This window comes from Salvelinus fontinalis, chromosome 27, assembly GCF_029448725.1.
Source record: "Salvelinus fontinalis isolate EN_2023a chromosome 27, ASM2944872v1, whole genome shotgun sequence".
Taxonomy (NCBI): domain Eukaryota; kingdom Metazoa; phylum Chordata; class Actinopteri; order Salmoniformes; family Salmonidae; genus Salvelinus; species Salvelinus fontinalis.
In genome coordinates, this window is record NC_074691.1 from 38,954,817 (window position 1) to 38,970,705 (window position 15,889).

The 15,889-nt window shown below is 44.9% G+C and overlaps 1 protein-coding gene across 2 annotated transcripts in view; it reads left to right on the forward strand.

Moving 5' to 3' along the window:
• The first annotated feature begins 1,848 nt into the window (after nucleotides 1-1,848).
• Nucleotides 1,849-15,889, forward strand: part of stmn4 (stathmin-like 4) — a 37,862-nt gene continuing 23,821 nt past the window's right edge. The window contains exons 1-5 of one of the 2 annotated variants that reach the window (XM_055885709.1): nucleotides 1,849-1,962; nucleotides 5,982-6,056; nucleotides 11,036-11,134; nucleotides 13,933-14,138; nucleotides 15,022-15,213. In XM_055885709.1, the coding sequence (XP_055741684.1) occupies nucleotides 6,044-6,056; nucleotides 11,036-11,134; nucleotides 13,933-14,138; nucleotides 15,022-15,213 (510 nt within the window). In that variant the 5' untranslated portion in view covers nucleotides 1,849-1,962; nucleotides 5,982-6,043. Of the gene's footprint in view, nucleotides 1,963-1,984; nucleotides 2,092-5,981; nucleotides 6,057-11,035; nucleotides 11,135-13,932; nucleotides 14,139-15,021; nucleotides 15,214-15,889 lie in introns of those variants that run through there. The other variant, XM_055885710.1, reaches the window with a different exon arrangement.

Consider the following 15,889-nt stretch of genomic DNA (forward strand, 5'->3'; position numbering starts at 1 on the left):
AATATAATACCCATCAACACCACAATATAATACCCATCAACACCGCAATATGATACCCATCAACACCACACCACAATATAATACCCATCAACACCGCAATATAATACCCATCAACACCGCAATATAATACCCATCAACACCACACCACAATATGATACCCATCAACACCACACCACAATATGATACCCATCAACACCACACCACAATATAATACCCATCAACACCACAATATAATACCCATCAACACCACAATATAATACCCATCAACACCACAATATAATACCCATCAACACCACAATATAATACCCATCAACACCACAATATAATACCCATCAACACCACAATATAATACCCATCAACACCACAATATGATACCCATCAACACCACAATATAATACCCATCAACACCACAATATAATACCCATCAACACCACAATATGATACCCATCAACACCGCAATATAATACCCATCAACACCGCAATATAATACCCATCAACACCGCAATATAATACCCATCAACACCGCAATATAATACCCATCAACACCGCAATATAATACCCATCAACACCGCAATATAATACCCATCAACACCGCAATATAATACCCATCAACACCGCAATATAATACCCATCAACACCGCAATATAATACCCATCAACACCGCAATATAATACCCATCAACACCGCAATATAATACCCATCAACACCACAATATAATACCCATCAACACCACAATATAATACCCATCAACACCGCAATATAATACCCATCAACACCGCAATATAATACCCATCAACACCGCAATATAATACCCATCAACACCGCAATATAATACCCATCAACACCGCAATATGATACCCATCAACACCACAATATAATACCCATCAACACCACAATATAATACCCATCAACACCACAATATAATACCCGTCAACACCGCAATATGATACCCATCAACACCGCAATATAATACCCATCAACACCACAATATGATACCCATCAACACCACAATATAATACCCATCAACACCACAATATAATACCCATCAACACCACAATATAATACCCATCAACACCACAATATAATACCCATCAACACCACACCACAATATGATACCCATCAACACCGCAATATAATACCCATCAACACCGCAATATAATACCCATCAACACCACAATATAATACCCATCAACACCGCAATATAATACCCATCAACACCACACCACAATATAATACCCATCAACACCACAATATAATACCCATCAACACCTTGGACTTGTGAGCATCTGTTTCTCAAACTAGACACTCTAGTCCACTTGCTCAGTCGTGCACGGGGGACTCCCACTCCTCTTTCTATTCTGGTTAGAGCCAGCCAAAAACAAGGAAATGTCTAGGTGACCCCAAACTTTTGAACGGTAGTGTATGTTTCCCATGCCAAAAAGCACTGAGAGAGAGAGAGAGAGAGAGAGAGAGAGAGAGAGAGAGAGAGAGAGAGAGAGAGAGAGAGAGATGATAATGACACTAAGTACTTCTCTTGGTCCTCTGTTTACAGTCAGGGAGATGGAAATAATTGAGTCATCTCGCGTGCTGCCTGCCTCACACACACCACACCACACACACACACACACACACATCTCTCTCTCCCTCACACACACACACACCTCCCTACTCTAGTGTATAATTCTGGATGATGCCCCCTGCAGTATACAACCCAAAAAGGGTTAACAGCCCTTCCCCTCCCTACTCTCTCACCTGATAGGCTGCCAGGGCTGGATGCTGCCATTCCTCTTAGCCAATAGTAGGGTTCGGTGGTGATGTCATGGGGAAGGAGAGGGGCTGTGGCTGATGCTGCTGCTAGCCTGTATCCAAGGAGACAAACGGACAGAGGAGACAGACAGACAGCCTGAAAACTGGGACCACACAACCATCACCAACACCATCTCAGCACTGATCTGGAAGAGGGTAAGGCTAAACGAAGCTAGATATAGAAAGGGAGGTTGTAATTACAGAGTTATTAAACTAGTATGGGATGTTACAATGCAATGTGTTGTAGATGTAGTGTAGACATCCTCTCAGCACACTGCTCTGGAGGTGAGTAAGAATGCACCTCTGCTAAACACAACCTAGAAAGAGATGAAGGAGGTGAAATTGGCTGTTATTAGAGCGTGTTCTGAGACTAGCTAGGATAGATGTAGTAGGTGTTATTAGAGATAGTTCTGAGACTAGCTAGGATAGATGTAGTAGGTGTTATTAGAGCGAGTTCTGAGACTAGCTAGGATAGATGTAGTAGGTGTTATTAGAGCGAGTTCTGAGACTAGCTAGGATAGATGTAGTAGGTGTTATTAGAGCTAGTTCTGAGACTAGCTAGGATAGATGTAGTAGGTGTTATTAGAGCGAGTTCTGAGACTAGCTAGGATAGATGTAGTAGGTGTTATTAGAGCTAGTTCTGAGACTAGCTAGGATAGATGTAGTAGGTGTTATTAGAGCTAGTTCTGAGACTAGCTAGGATAGATGTAGTAGGTGTTATTAGAGCGAGTTCTGAGACTAGCTAGGATAGATGTAGTAGGTGTTATTAGAGCTAGTTCTGAGACTAGCTAGGATAGATGTAGTAGGTGTTATTAGAGCTAGTTCTGAGACTAGCTAGGATAGATGTAGTAGGTGTTATTAGAGCTAGTTCTGAGACTAGCTAGGATAGATGTAGTAGGTGTTATTAGAGCTAGTTCTGAGACTAGCTAGGATAGATGTAGTAGGTGTTATTAGAGCGAGTTCTGAGACTAGCTAGGATAGATGTAGTAGGTGTTATTAGAGCGAGTTCTGAGACTAGCTAGGATAGATGTAGTAGGTGTTATTAGAGCTAGTTCTGAGACTAGCTAGGATAGATGTAGTAGGTGTTATTAGAGCTAGTTCTGAGACTAGCTAGGATAGATGTAGTAGGTGTTATTAGAGCGAGTTCTGAGACTAGCTAGGATAGATGTAGTAGGTGTTATTAGAGCTAGTTCTGAGACTAGCTAGGATAGATGTAGTAGGTGTTATTAGAGCTAGTTCTGAGACTAGCTAGGATAGATGTAGTAGGTGTTATTAGAGCTAGTTCTGAGACTAGCTAGGATAGATGTAGTAGGTGTTATTAGAGCTAGTTCTGAGACTAGCTAGGATAGATGTAGTAGGTGTTATTAGAGCTAGTTCTGAGACTAGCTAGGATAGATGTAGTAGGTGTTATTAGAGCGAGTTCTGAGACTAGCTAGGATAGATGTAGTAGGTGTTATTAGAGCGAGTTCTGAGACTAGCTAGGATAGATGTAGTAGGTGTTATTAGAGCTAGTTCTGAGACTAGCTAGGATAGATGTAGTAGGTGTTATTAGAGCTAGTTCTGAGACTAGCTAGGATAGATGTAGTAGGTGTTATTAGAGCGAGTTCTGAGACTAGCTAGGATAGATGTAGTAGGTGTTATTAGAGCGAGTTCTGAGACTAGCTAGGATAGATGTAGTAGGTGTTATTAGAGCTAGTTCTGAGACTAGCTAGGATAGATGTAGTAGGTGTTATTAGAGCTAGTTCTGAGACTAGCTAGGATAGATGTAGTAGGTGTTATTAGAGCTAGTTCTGAGACTAGCTAGGATAGATGTAGTAGGTGTTATTAGAGCTAGTTCTGAGACTAGCTAGGATAGATGTAGTAGGTGTTATTAGAGCTAGTTCTGAGACTAGCTAGGATAGATGTAGTAGGTGTTATTAGAGCTAGTTCTGAGACTAGCTAGGAGCTGGATCATGATGCAGTACTTCATGTACTCTCGACTCCACGCTGGGTCCCCCTGTCTGTCATTAATAATGTCTCCAATGCAGCTCTGTGTGTGTGTGTGTGTGTGTGTGTGTGTGTGTGTGGTGTGTGTGTGTGTGTGTGTGTGTGTAAACTTGCAGGGTATGTGTATCTGTTTTTTTTTTGGTTTTTGAGTCTAAGATGTGTATGTACGTAGTGTACCTACCAGTATGTGTGTCATGGACACGTCTGTCTGGGTGGGAGAACAGGTATTTTCCAACATCCTCATAAAACCATGTGTTCGAAAAGAGCATTTTCAGGTGAACAATATCGCTCACAAATTACGTGTAGATTAATGTCATTTGGATATCATCTGTGAATGAATATCAGCTTTGGAGCACTGGATTCACTCTGGGTGTATTTGGAGGACATCGGGTAATAGGATAATGAAAGGAGAGAGAGAGAGAGATAAGCAGGTAGGTAGCCTAGTGGTTAGAGCGTTGGAAACGTTGCCAGATCGAATCCCTGAGCTGACAAGGTAAAAATCTGTCATTCTACCTCTGAACAAGGCAGTTAACCCACTGTTCCTAGGCCGTCATTGTAAATAAGAATTTGTTCTTAACTGACTTGCCTAGTTAAATAAAAGGTAAAAAGAGAGAGAGAGGTATGTAACATTGTAGTGTTTTTCTGTATAGAAAGGTATTGGGCAGACCGCCTATGTAAAACAAAAACAATACATACAAATAATTTTCGGGATTTTAAATCCATTTCAGTGTAAACATAAACAACTACAACCAGATATAAGTGTGTGTCGGCTGTTTTCGACTCTCTCTACCGCACCTGCTGTCTCGACCTCTGAATGCTCGGCTATGAAAAAAGCCAACTGACATTTACTCCTGAGGTTTCACCCTCTACAACCACTGTGATTGTTATTTGACCCTGCTGGTTATCTATGGATGTTTGAACATCTTGAAGAACAATCTGGCCTTAAATGGCCATGTATTCTTCTAATCTCCCAACCGGCACAGCCAGAAGAGGACTGGCCACCCCTCAGAGCCTGGTTCCTCTCTAGGTTTCTTCCTAGGGAGTTTGTCCTAGCCACCGTGCTTCTACATCTACATTGCCTGCGGTTTTAGACTGGGTTTCTGTACAGCACTTGGTGACGACTGCTGATGTAAAAAGGGCTTTATATATACATTTGATTGACGTAGAAAATGTAATGGATCTATGTATTTTTAATTAGCTCATCTTTGAGAACTAACAATCACCAAAATAAAAAAAAGTAGACAGTCAGGGAGAATCTAAAATTCCAGAAATTATGCATTCAGGAATATTTTTGTCATGGCATGGCCCCCCTTGATTTTGTTATATTGTTTGAGTCAGTCAGATAAAATTAGAATATGGCATAAACTGTGGCAAAGTGTGTAGAATTGCAGGAAATTAGCTTCAAAACTGTAAAATGTTCTCTTTGCCCAATGGCAAAGTGCGTAAAATTGAAATTGTGCGATTGACCACGCCCACGACCACGCCCACCGCCACGCCCACCACCTAAGCCTCATTTTTATCCAGAAAAAAAATCCTGTTTGTTGACAGGCAGAGACAGAACGACTATGAGCCTAAAGGAGACACGTCGTAGTGCAGTGTTTTCTATCACTGCACTAGGGACGATACTGTTCAGGATGGAGACCCTACTTCAGTTGTAGCAGTATGACAGGGTTTGATTGTGTTTATTTGGCTATATCTTAGAACCCAGCATTGATCCAAATGAGGAAAAAGGTATTCTTTATATTTTCAATCTATAGCCATTTTAGGCCCCTTGAAAAAAAATATCTATGTGAGTCTTTTGTTGTGGAATATCGATTCAGTGTTGAGGATTCCATCTGAAGGTCTGAGGGTGGAGTCAGAGACCTGCCGGTCCTTCTGCATGTCTCACGACATTGATTTATCACCATGCAGGGGTACGTGTAATTCACCACCATAATCACCCTGATTAGAAACACATTCATGATGATGATCCAAACCCCACTTTCCAAACGACAGTTTGAGTTTCTCTAACTTTGAATCTCTGTTTTTATTACCTGAGTCTTCCTTGAATTTATTTTTCTATTTGAAGCCATTTTTTGTCACTACGACTTCAAGCATCGGTCTCTTGAACACAGTATGGTTAAACCCCAGAATATTTTAATATTCATTCTTAGAAAGTAAAACCTCATTGACGCCCTTTTTATCTACAGGAACAGCCACATTGTAAGGATCTGAGCTAATTTCTAGTGAGGAACACAGACACATTGGAAACATGACCCTAGCAGGTAAGATATAACTTGAAATATATATTAATTGTTTACTAAGTATCTATTATAATTTCAGACAGTAAATACAGATACACACTTCCTATACGCAATACCATAGCCATGAGGTGCTTTGAAAGACTGGTAATGGCTCACAGCAACACCATTATCCCAGAAACCCTAGACCCACTCCAATTTGCATACAGCCCATACAGATCCACAGATGATGCAATCTCTAATGCACTCCACACTGCCCTTTCACACCTGGACAAAAGGAACACCTACGTGAGAATAATGTTCATTGACTACAGCTCTGCGTTCAACACCATAGTGCCCACGAAGCTCACCCTGTGACTAAACACCTCCCTCTGCAACTGGATCCTGGACTTCCTGACGGGCTGTCCCCAGGTGGTGAGGGTAGGTAGCAACACATCTGCCACGCTGATCCTCAACACTGGAGCCCCTCAGGGGTGCGTGCTCAGTCCCCTCCTGTACTCCCTGTTTGCTCATGACTGCACGGCCAGGCACGACTCCAACACCATCATTAAGTTTGCAGACGACAACAGTGGTAGGCCTGATCACCGACAACGACGAGACAGCCTATAGGGAGGAGGTCTGAGATCTGGCCAGGTGGTGCCAGAATAACAACCTCCCTCAACGTGACCAAGACTAAGGAGATGATTGTGGACTACAGGAAAAAGAGGACCGAACACGCCCCAATTCTCATCGACGGGGCTGTAGTGGAGCAGGTTGAGAGTTTCAAGTTCCTTGGTGTCCACATCACCAACAAACTATCATGGTCCAAGCACACCAAGACAGTAGTGAAGAGGGCACGACAACGCCTATTCCCCCTCAGGAGACTGAAAAGATTTGGCATGGGTCCTCAGATCCTCAAAAGGTTCTACAGCTGCAACATCGAGAGCATCCTGACTGGATGCATCACTGCCTGGTATGGCAATTGCTCGGCCTCCGACCGCAAGGCACTACAGAGGGTAGTGCGTACAGCCCAGTACATCACTGGGGCTAAGCTGCCTGCCATCCAGGACCTCTACACCAGGCGGTGTCAGAGGAAGGCCCTAACAATTGTCAAAGACCCCAGCCACCCCAGTCACAGACTGTTCTCTCTACTACCGCATGGCAAGCGGTACCGGATTGCCAAGTCTAGAACAAAAATGTTTCTCAACAGTTTTTACCCCCAAGCCATGAGACTCCTGAACAGGTAATCAAATGGCTTCCCAGACTATTTGCATTGTGTGCCCCCCCCCCCCACCCCAACCCCTCTTTTACGCTGCTGCTACTCTCTGTTTATCATATATGCATCGTCACTTTAACCATATCTAAGTGTACATACTACCTCAATCAGCCTGACTAACCGGTGCCTGTATATAGCCTCGCTACTGTTATAGCCTTACTACTGTATATAGCCTCGCTACTGTTATTTTTCACTGTCTTTTTACTGTTGTTTTATTTCTTTAGTTACCTATTGTTCATCTAATACCTTTTTTTACACCATTGGTTAAAGCCTGTAAGTAAGCATTTCACTATAAGGTCTACACCTGTTGTATTCGGCGCACGTGACAAATAAACTTTGATTTGATTATACCTACAAGACCAAAAGTATGTGGACACCTGCTTGTCGAACATCTCATTCCAAAATCAAGGGCATTAATATGGAGTTGGTCCCCCCCTTTGCTGCTATAACAGCCTCCACTCTTCTGGGAAGGCTTTCCACTAGATGTTGGAACATTGCTGCTATAACAGCCTCCACTCTTCTGGGAAGGCTTTCCACTAGATGTTGGAACATTGCTGCGGGGACTTTCTTCCATTCGGCCACAAGATCATTAGTGAGGTCTGGCACTGATGTTGGACGATTAGGCCTGGCTCGCACTCAGTGTTCCAATCCAAAGGTGTTCGATGGGGTTGAGGTCAGGGCTCTGTGCAAGCCAGTAAAGTTCTTCAACACTGATCTAGACAAACCATTTCTGTATGGACCTCGCTTTGTGCACGGGGGGGGTATTGTCATGCTGAAACAGGAAGGTGCCTTCCCCAAATTATTGCCACAAAGTTGGAAGCACAGAAACGTCTAGAATGTCATTGTATGTTGTAGCGTTAAGATTTCCCTTCACTGGAACTAAGGGGCCTGAACTATGAAAAACAGCCCCCGACCACTACTCCTCCTCCACTAAACTTTACAGTTGGCACTATGCATTGGGGCAGGTAAGGTTCTCCTGGCATCTGCCAAACCCAGATTTGTCCGTCGGACTGCCAGATGGTGAAGCGTGATTCATCACTCAAGAGAACGGGTTTCCAATGCTCCAGAGTTCAATGGCGACGAGACTTACACCACCCCAGCCGACGCTTGTCATTGCGCATGGTGAACTTAGGCTTGAGTGCGGCTGACAGATGGTCTTATCTCTCTCCTCCTAGGAGCAGTAGACAGATGGTCTCCTCTCTCTTTCCTCCTAGGAGCAGTAGAAGAATGGTCTCCTCTCTCCCCTCCTAGGAGCAGTAGACAGATGGTCTCCTCTCTCTCTCCTCCTAGGAGCAGTAGAAGAATGGTCTCCTCTCTCTCCCCTCCTAGGAGCAGTAGACAGATGGTCTCCTCTCTCTCTCCTCCTAGGAGCAGTAGACAGATGGTCTTATCTCTCTCTCCTCCTAGGAGCAGTAGACAAATGGTCCTCTCTCTCTCCTCCTAGGAGCAGTAGAAGGATGGTCTCCTCTCTCTCTCCTCCTAGGAGCAGTAGACAGATGGTCCTATCTCTCTCTTTCCTAGGAGCAGTAGAAGGATGGTCTCCTCTCTCTCTCCTCCTAGGAGCAGTAGACAGATGGTCCTATCTCTCTCTCCTCCTAGGAGCAGTAGACAAATGGTCCTCTCTCTCTCCTCCTAGGAGCAGTAGAAGGATGGTCTCCTCTCTCTCTCCTCCTAGGAGCAGTAGACAGATGGTCTTATCTCTCCCCTCCTTGGAGTTCTTTTTCTTTTATTACAGGCTTTATCACACAATACTCCATAAGGACAAAGCGAAAACAGTTTTTTTTTATGTATTACAAATAAAATACAGAACTGCCTTATTTACATAAGTATTCAGACCCTTTTCTATGATAATCGAAATTGAGCTCAGACACATCCTGTTTCCATTGATCGTCTTCGAGATGTTTCTAAAACTTGATTGGAGTCCACATGTGGTAAATTCAATTGATTGGACATGATTTGGAAAGGCCCACACTTGTCTATATAAGGTCCCACAGTTGACAGTGCATGTCAGAGCAAAAACCAAGCCATGAGGTCGAAGGAATAGCCTGTAGAGCTCTGAGATAGGATTGTGTCAAGGCACAGGTCTGGGGAAGGGTACCAAAACATGTCGGCAGCATTGAAGGTCCCCAAGAACACTCCATCATTCTTAAATGGAAGAAGTTTGGAAGCACCAAGACTCTTCCAAGAGCTGGCCGCCTGGCCAAACTGAGCAATCGGGGAAGAAAGGCCTTGATCAGGGAGGTGACCTAGAACCTGATGGTCACTCTGACAGAGCTCCAGAATACCTCTGTGGAGATGGAAGAACTTTCCAGAAGGACAACCGTCTCTGCAGCAATCCACCAATCAGTGGCCAGATGGAAGCCACTCCTCAGTAAAAGGCACATGACAGCCCGCTTGGAGTTTGCCAAAAGGCACCTAAAGGACTCTCAGACCATGAGATACAAGATTCTCTGGTCTGATGAAACCAAAATTGAACTCTTTGGACTGAATGCCAAGCGTCACGTCTGGAGGAAACCTGTCACCATCCCTACGGTGAAGCATGGTGGTGGCAGCATCATGCTGTGGGGATGTTTTTCAGCGGCATGGACTGGGAGACTAGTCAGGATAGAGGGAAAGATGAACGGAGAAAAGCACAGACCACTCAGGACCTCAGACTGGGGTGAAGGTTCACCTTCCAACAGGACAACGACCCTAAGCACTTAGCCAAGACAATGCAGGAGTGGCTTCGGAACAAATCTCTGAATGTCTTTGAGTGGCCCAGCCAGAGCCCGGACTTGAACCTGACCGAACATCTCTGGAGAGACCTGAAAATAGCTGTGTAACGACGCTCCCCATCCAACCTAACAGAGCTTGAGAGGATCTGCAGAGAAGAATGAAAGAAACTGCCCATGTACAGGTGTGCCAGGCTTGTGTCTTCATACCCAAGAAGACTCAAGGCTGTAATCGCTGCCAAATGTGCTTCAACAAAAGTACTGCGCAAAGGGTCTGAATATTTAAGTAAATGTTATATTTCCGTGTTTTTTTTTTAAATGTGCAAAAAAAAATCAAAACACCTGTTTTTCTTTGTCATTGTGGGGTATTGTGATGTCATTATGGGGTATTGTGATGTCATTATGGGGTATTGATGATGAGGATGTTTTATTGTATTTAATCCATTTTAGAATAAGGCTGTAACTTAACAAAAATGTGGAAAAAAAGTCAAGAGGTCTGAATACTTTCCGAATGCACTGTATATTATAGGGAGGTTGGGCTAACATTAATCTGGCTTATTCTTGTGTTGGCTTGGAATGTGTGGCTAGGTTTACACTGTCAGAGTTAAACTGTACTCTACAGTTGACCTAGGCTAGGCTGAATACCAACAGCAGAGATTGGCTTTTGGTCTTGTCCTCTACTGACCTATCTTTTAATCTACTGGGGGGGGGGGGGGATGTTACAGGATGTTGACCTCCGTTCTAATCTCGCTACTTCTGTGTAGCGCAACAGATCTTGGTTCATACGAGGCAAAAAATCTATATCCTGCCTGATCTTTTGATAATGATAGTAATTAGTGACGATGAACTCTTGTCACCCAGAGCCAAGTATCTGGCCAACTATTCCATTTACCATTGAGTTTAACATTTAAATGTGAACCGTCTCAAGAGATGATAACGATGATGACGATGATGATGAAGATGATGACGACGAAATACTATGTGTCTGTGTCTATTCTTTACGATTAACCGTGTGTGTGTGTGTGTGTGTCCTGCAGCGTACAGAGAGAAGTTGAAAGAGCTCCCCCTGGTGTCTCTGTTCTGCTCCTGCATCAACCCTCAGACCATCGACTGTAAGCCCACATACAAAGCAGAAGGTAAGACGACACGTTTAGACACTCGGTGGCCAGTTTATTAGGTACACCTATCTTGCACCGGGTACTTTGCCTCCAGAATTCTTTGCACCGTGGATTCTCCAAAGTGTGGCGTTCAAACGTTGCTCAACTGCTATCAAGGCTCTAACGTGAGCCAGGAACACATTCCCCACACCATTACACCACCAGGCCTGTACCGTTGACACCAGGCAGGATGGGTCCATGGACTCATGCTGCTTACGCCAAATCCTGACTCTGCCATCAGCATTACGCAACATGAACCAGGATTCATCAGACCAGACAGTGTTTTTCCTGTCCTCAGTTGTCCAGTGTTGATGATGGCGTGCCCACCGGGGAGCTGCTTCTTCTTGTTTTTAGTTGATAGGAAGCGGAACCTAATGTGGTTGTATGCTGTAAAAGCCCTGACAAGGACCGACGAGTTCTGCATTCCGAGATTCCGTTCTGCACACCACCGTTTTACTTGGCCGTTATTTGAGGCCTGCCTGTTTAGCTTCCATGATTTTTGCATTCTCCTTAGACCTCTATCATCAACGCGCTTTTTATCACCCACGGGACTGCCACTAACTGGATGTTTTTTGTTTGTCGCACCATTCTCTGTAAACCCTAGACGCTGTCATGAGTGAAAAGCCCAGGAGGCTGGCCGTTTCTGAGATACTGGAACCCGGCGCACCTGGCACCAACGGTCATACCACGCTCAAAGTCGCTTAGGTCACTCGTTTTGCCATTCTAAAGTTCAGTCGAACAGTAACTGAATGCCTGGATGCCTGTCTGCCTGCTTGATATATCAAGCCACGGCCACATGACTCGGCCACATGACTCACATGACTAGGAGCGATTCATTTTCTAGGAGCGATCCATTTTCATGAACGGTGTACCTAATAAACTGCCCACTGATATTTCATTCATATACACTAAATGAAAATATAAACCCAACATGTAAAGTGTTGGTCACACGTTTCATGAGCTGAAATAAAAGGTCTCAGAAATGTTTCATATGCATTAAAAATGTATTTCTCTTAAACTGTTTGCAAAAAAATTCGTTTACATCCGTTAGTGAGCATTTCTCCTTTGCCAAGATAATCTATCCACCTGACAGGTTTGGCATATCAAGAAGCTGATTCAACAGCATGAACATTACACAGGTGCACCTTGTGCTGGCGAAAATAAAAAGCCACTCTAAAATGTTCGGTTTTGTCACACAGCACAATGCCACAGTTGTCTCAAGTTTTGATGGGGGCTTGCAATTGGCATCCTGACTGCAGGAATGTCCACCAGAGCTTTTACCAGAAAAGTGAATGTTAATTTATCTACCATAAGCCGCCTCCAACATCGTTTTAGAGAATTTTGCAGTACGTCCAACCGGCCTCACAACCGCAGACCACGTGTATGGCGTCGTGTGGACGAGCGGTTTGCTGTTCATAACGTTTACATCAGAGTGTCCCATGGTGGCGATCGGGTTACGATATGGGCAGGCGTAAGCTATGGACAACAAACACAATTGCATTTTATCGTTGGCAATTTGAATGCACAGAGATATCGTGAGGAGATCCTGAGGCCAATTGTCGTGCCATTCACCCGCCGCCATCACCTCATGTTTCAGCATGATAATGCACAGCCCCATGTCGCAAGGATCTGTACACAATTCCTGCAAGCTGAACATGTCCCAGTTCCTCCATGGCCTCTATACTCAGACATGTCACCATCTGAACATGTCCCAGTTCCTCCATGGCCTCTATACTCAGACATGTCACCGCCTGAACATGTCCCAGTTCTTCCATGGCCTCTATACTCAGACATGTCAACGTCTGAACGTGTCCCAGTTCTTCCATGGCCTCTATACTCAGACATGTCACCATCTGAACATGTCCCAGTTCCTCCATGGCCTCTATACTCAGACATGTCACCATCTGAACATGTCCCAGTTCCTCCATGGCCTCTATACTCAGACATGTCACCATCTGAACATGTCCCAGTTCTTCCATGGCCTCTATACTCAGACATGTCACCGCCTGAACATGTCCCAGTTCCTCCATGGCCTCTATACTCAGACATGTCACCGTCTGAACATGTCCCAGTTCTTCCATGGCCTCTATACTCAGACATGTCACCGTCTGAACATGTCCCAGTTCTTCCATGGCCTCTATACTCAGACATGTCACCGTCTGAACATGTCCCAGTTCTTCCATGGCCTCTATACTCAGACATGTCACCGTCTGAACGTGTCCCAGTTCTTCCTTGGCCTGCATACTCACCAGACATGTCACCCATTGAGCATGTTTGGGATGACGTGTACGAGAGCGTGTTCCAGTTCCCGCCAATATCCAGAAACTTCTCACTTCCATTGAAGAGTAGCGGGACAACATTCCACAGGCCACAATCGACAGCCTGATCAACTCTATGCGAAGGAGATGTGTCGCGCTGCATGAGGCAAATGGTGGTCGCACCAGATACTGACTGGTTTTCTGATCCACGCCCCTACCTTTTTTTAAAGGTATCAGTGACCAACAGATGCATATCTGTATTCCTAGTCATGTGTAAGATTAAGGCCTAATTTATTTATTTGACTTGACTGATTTCCTCATATGAACTGTACGTCTGTAAAATCTTTGAAATTGTTGCGTTTATATTTTTGTTCAGTATAGTTCCTGATGACATCACAGTACAACATATTCAGACAGAAATTAAGACATTTAAAAAATATTTATTAACATATATAACTAGTTATCTAAACGATTGTGTTTTAAAGTGCTTACCTCCAGTCTCTCCTGTACCATCCCCAGATGCGGTGGATCTGGGCTGGTGTGTGATAAAGGACGTAGAGGTGATAGAGTTGAACAAGCGTGCGTCGGGCCAGGCCTTCGAGGTCATCCTGAAGCCCCCGTCGTTCGATGGCATCCCAGAGCTCAACGCTACCATGCCCCAACGCAGGGAACTCTCCATGGAGGAGATCCAGAAGAAACTAGAGGCTGCAGAGGAGAGGAGGAAGGTGAGGAGTGAGGAGACAGGGAGGAGGAGAGGAGGAAGGTGAGGAGACAGGGAGGAGGAGAGGAGGAAGGTGAGGAGACAGGGAGGAGGAGAGGAGGAAGGTGAGGAGACAGGGAGGAGGAGAGGAGGAAGGTGAGGAGACAGGGAGGAGGAGAGGAGGAAGGTGAGGAGACGGGGAGGAGGAGAGGAGGAAGGTGAGGAGACAGGGAGGAGGAAGGTGAGGAGACAGGAAGGAGGAGAGGAGGAAGGTGAGGCGGACAGGAAGGAGAAGAGGGGGAAGGTGAGGAGACAGGGAGGAGGAGAGGAGGATGGTGAGGCAGACAGGGAGGAGGAGAGGGGGAGGAAGGTGAGGAGACAGGGAGGAGGAGAGGAGGAAGGTGAGGCGGACAGGGAGGGGAGGAGACATGAATCGAGGAAAGATTAATGTACGTGCACACACAAACCATAGAGATAGAGGACTCTAGTGCCCAAAATCCAGTTTGAGCATGGCAGCGCCATTGAGGACTTTTATCATTTTGAAGTAGTCAACTGGGTGGGACTTCCTATGGAATGATCACATAATTCCATCCAGGTCATCAGGGGTGGGGGGGGGGGGGGGGTGGTCAGCCATAACTGCAGGTGACAGTAAATCACCAACCTTGGCTTTATACCTGTTCAAACAACACACTCCAGGTGTCAGTATGCACTTTTTCAGTTTGTTTACCAACTCAGAAGTAGTAGAAGAAGAAAACTGACTACTTCAAAATGGAGATGGCCTCAATGGCGCTGTCCATGCTCTCACAGACGCCATAATGGGACAGATATAATGTCCTCTAACTATCTCTATGGCACAAACACACCTGTCTGTATCCTGCTCCTGATACTCTCCTCACACCGCCCTCTAGTGCCAGGAGGCTGAGCTGCTGAAGCACCTGGCAGAGAAGAGAGAGCACGAGAGAGAGGTCATCCAGAAGGCCTTTGAGGAGAACAACAACTTCATCAAGAACTCCAAGGAGAAGCTGGAGCAGAAGATGGAGGCCAACAAGGAGAACAGAGAGGCTCTGCTGGCGGCCATGTTGGAACGACTGCAGGAAAAGGTAATGTTTAACTATCTTCTCCTTCTTTCTTTCTATTGAGTTTCTCACTTTTTCTCTCTAAGTCTCTCTCTCTCTCTCTAAGTCTCTCTCTCTAAGTCTCTCTCTCTCTCTCTAAGTCTCTCTCTCTCTCTAAGTCTCTCTCTCTCTCTCTAAGTCTCTCTCTCTCTCTCTAAGTCTCTCTCTCTCTCTCTAAGTCTCTCTCTCTCTCTAAGTCTCTCTCTGTCTCTAAGTGTCTCTCTAAGTCTCTCTCTCTCTCTAAGTGTCTCTCTCTCTCTCTAAGTGTCTCTCTCTCTCTCTAAGTCTCTCTCTCTCTCTCTAAGTCTCTCTAAGTCTCTCTCTCTCTCTAAGTCTCTCTCTCTCTCTAAGTCTCTCTCTCTCTCTAAGTCTCTCTCTCTCTCTAAGTCTCTCTCTCTCTCTAAGTCTCTCTCTCTCTCTAAGTCTCTCTCTCTCTCTAAGTCTCTCTCTCTCTCTCTAAGTCTCTCTCTCTCTCTCTAAGTCTCTCTCTCTCTCTCTAAGTCTCTCTCTCTCTCTCTAAGTCTCTCTCTCTCTCTCTAAGTCTCTCTCTCTCTCTCTAAGTCTCTCTCTCTCTCTCTCTAAGTCTCTCTCTCTCTCTCTCTAAGTCTCTCTCTCTCTCTAAGTCTCTCTCTCTCTCTAAGTCTCTCTCTCTCTCTCTAAG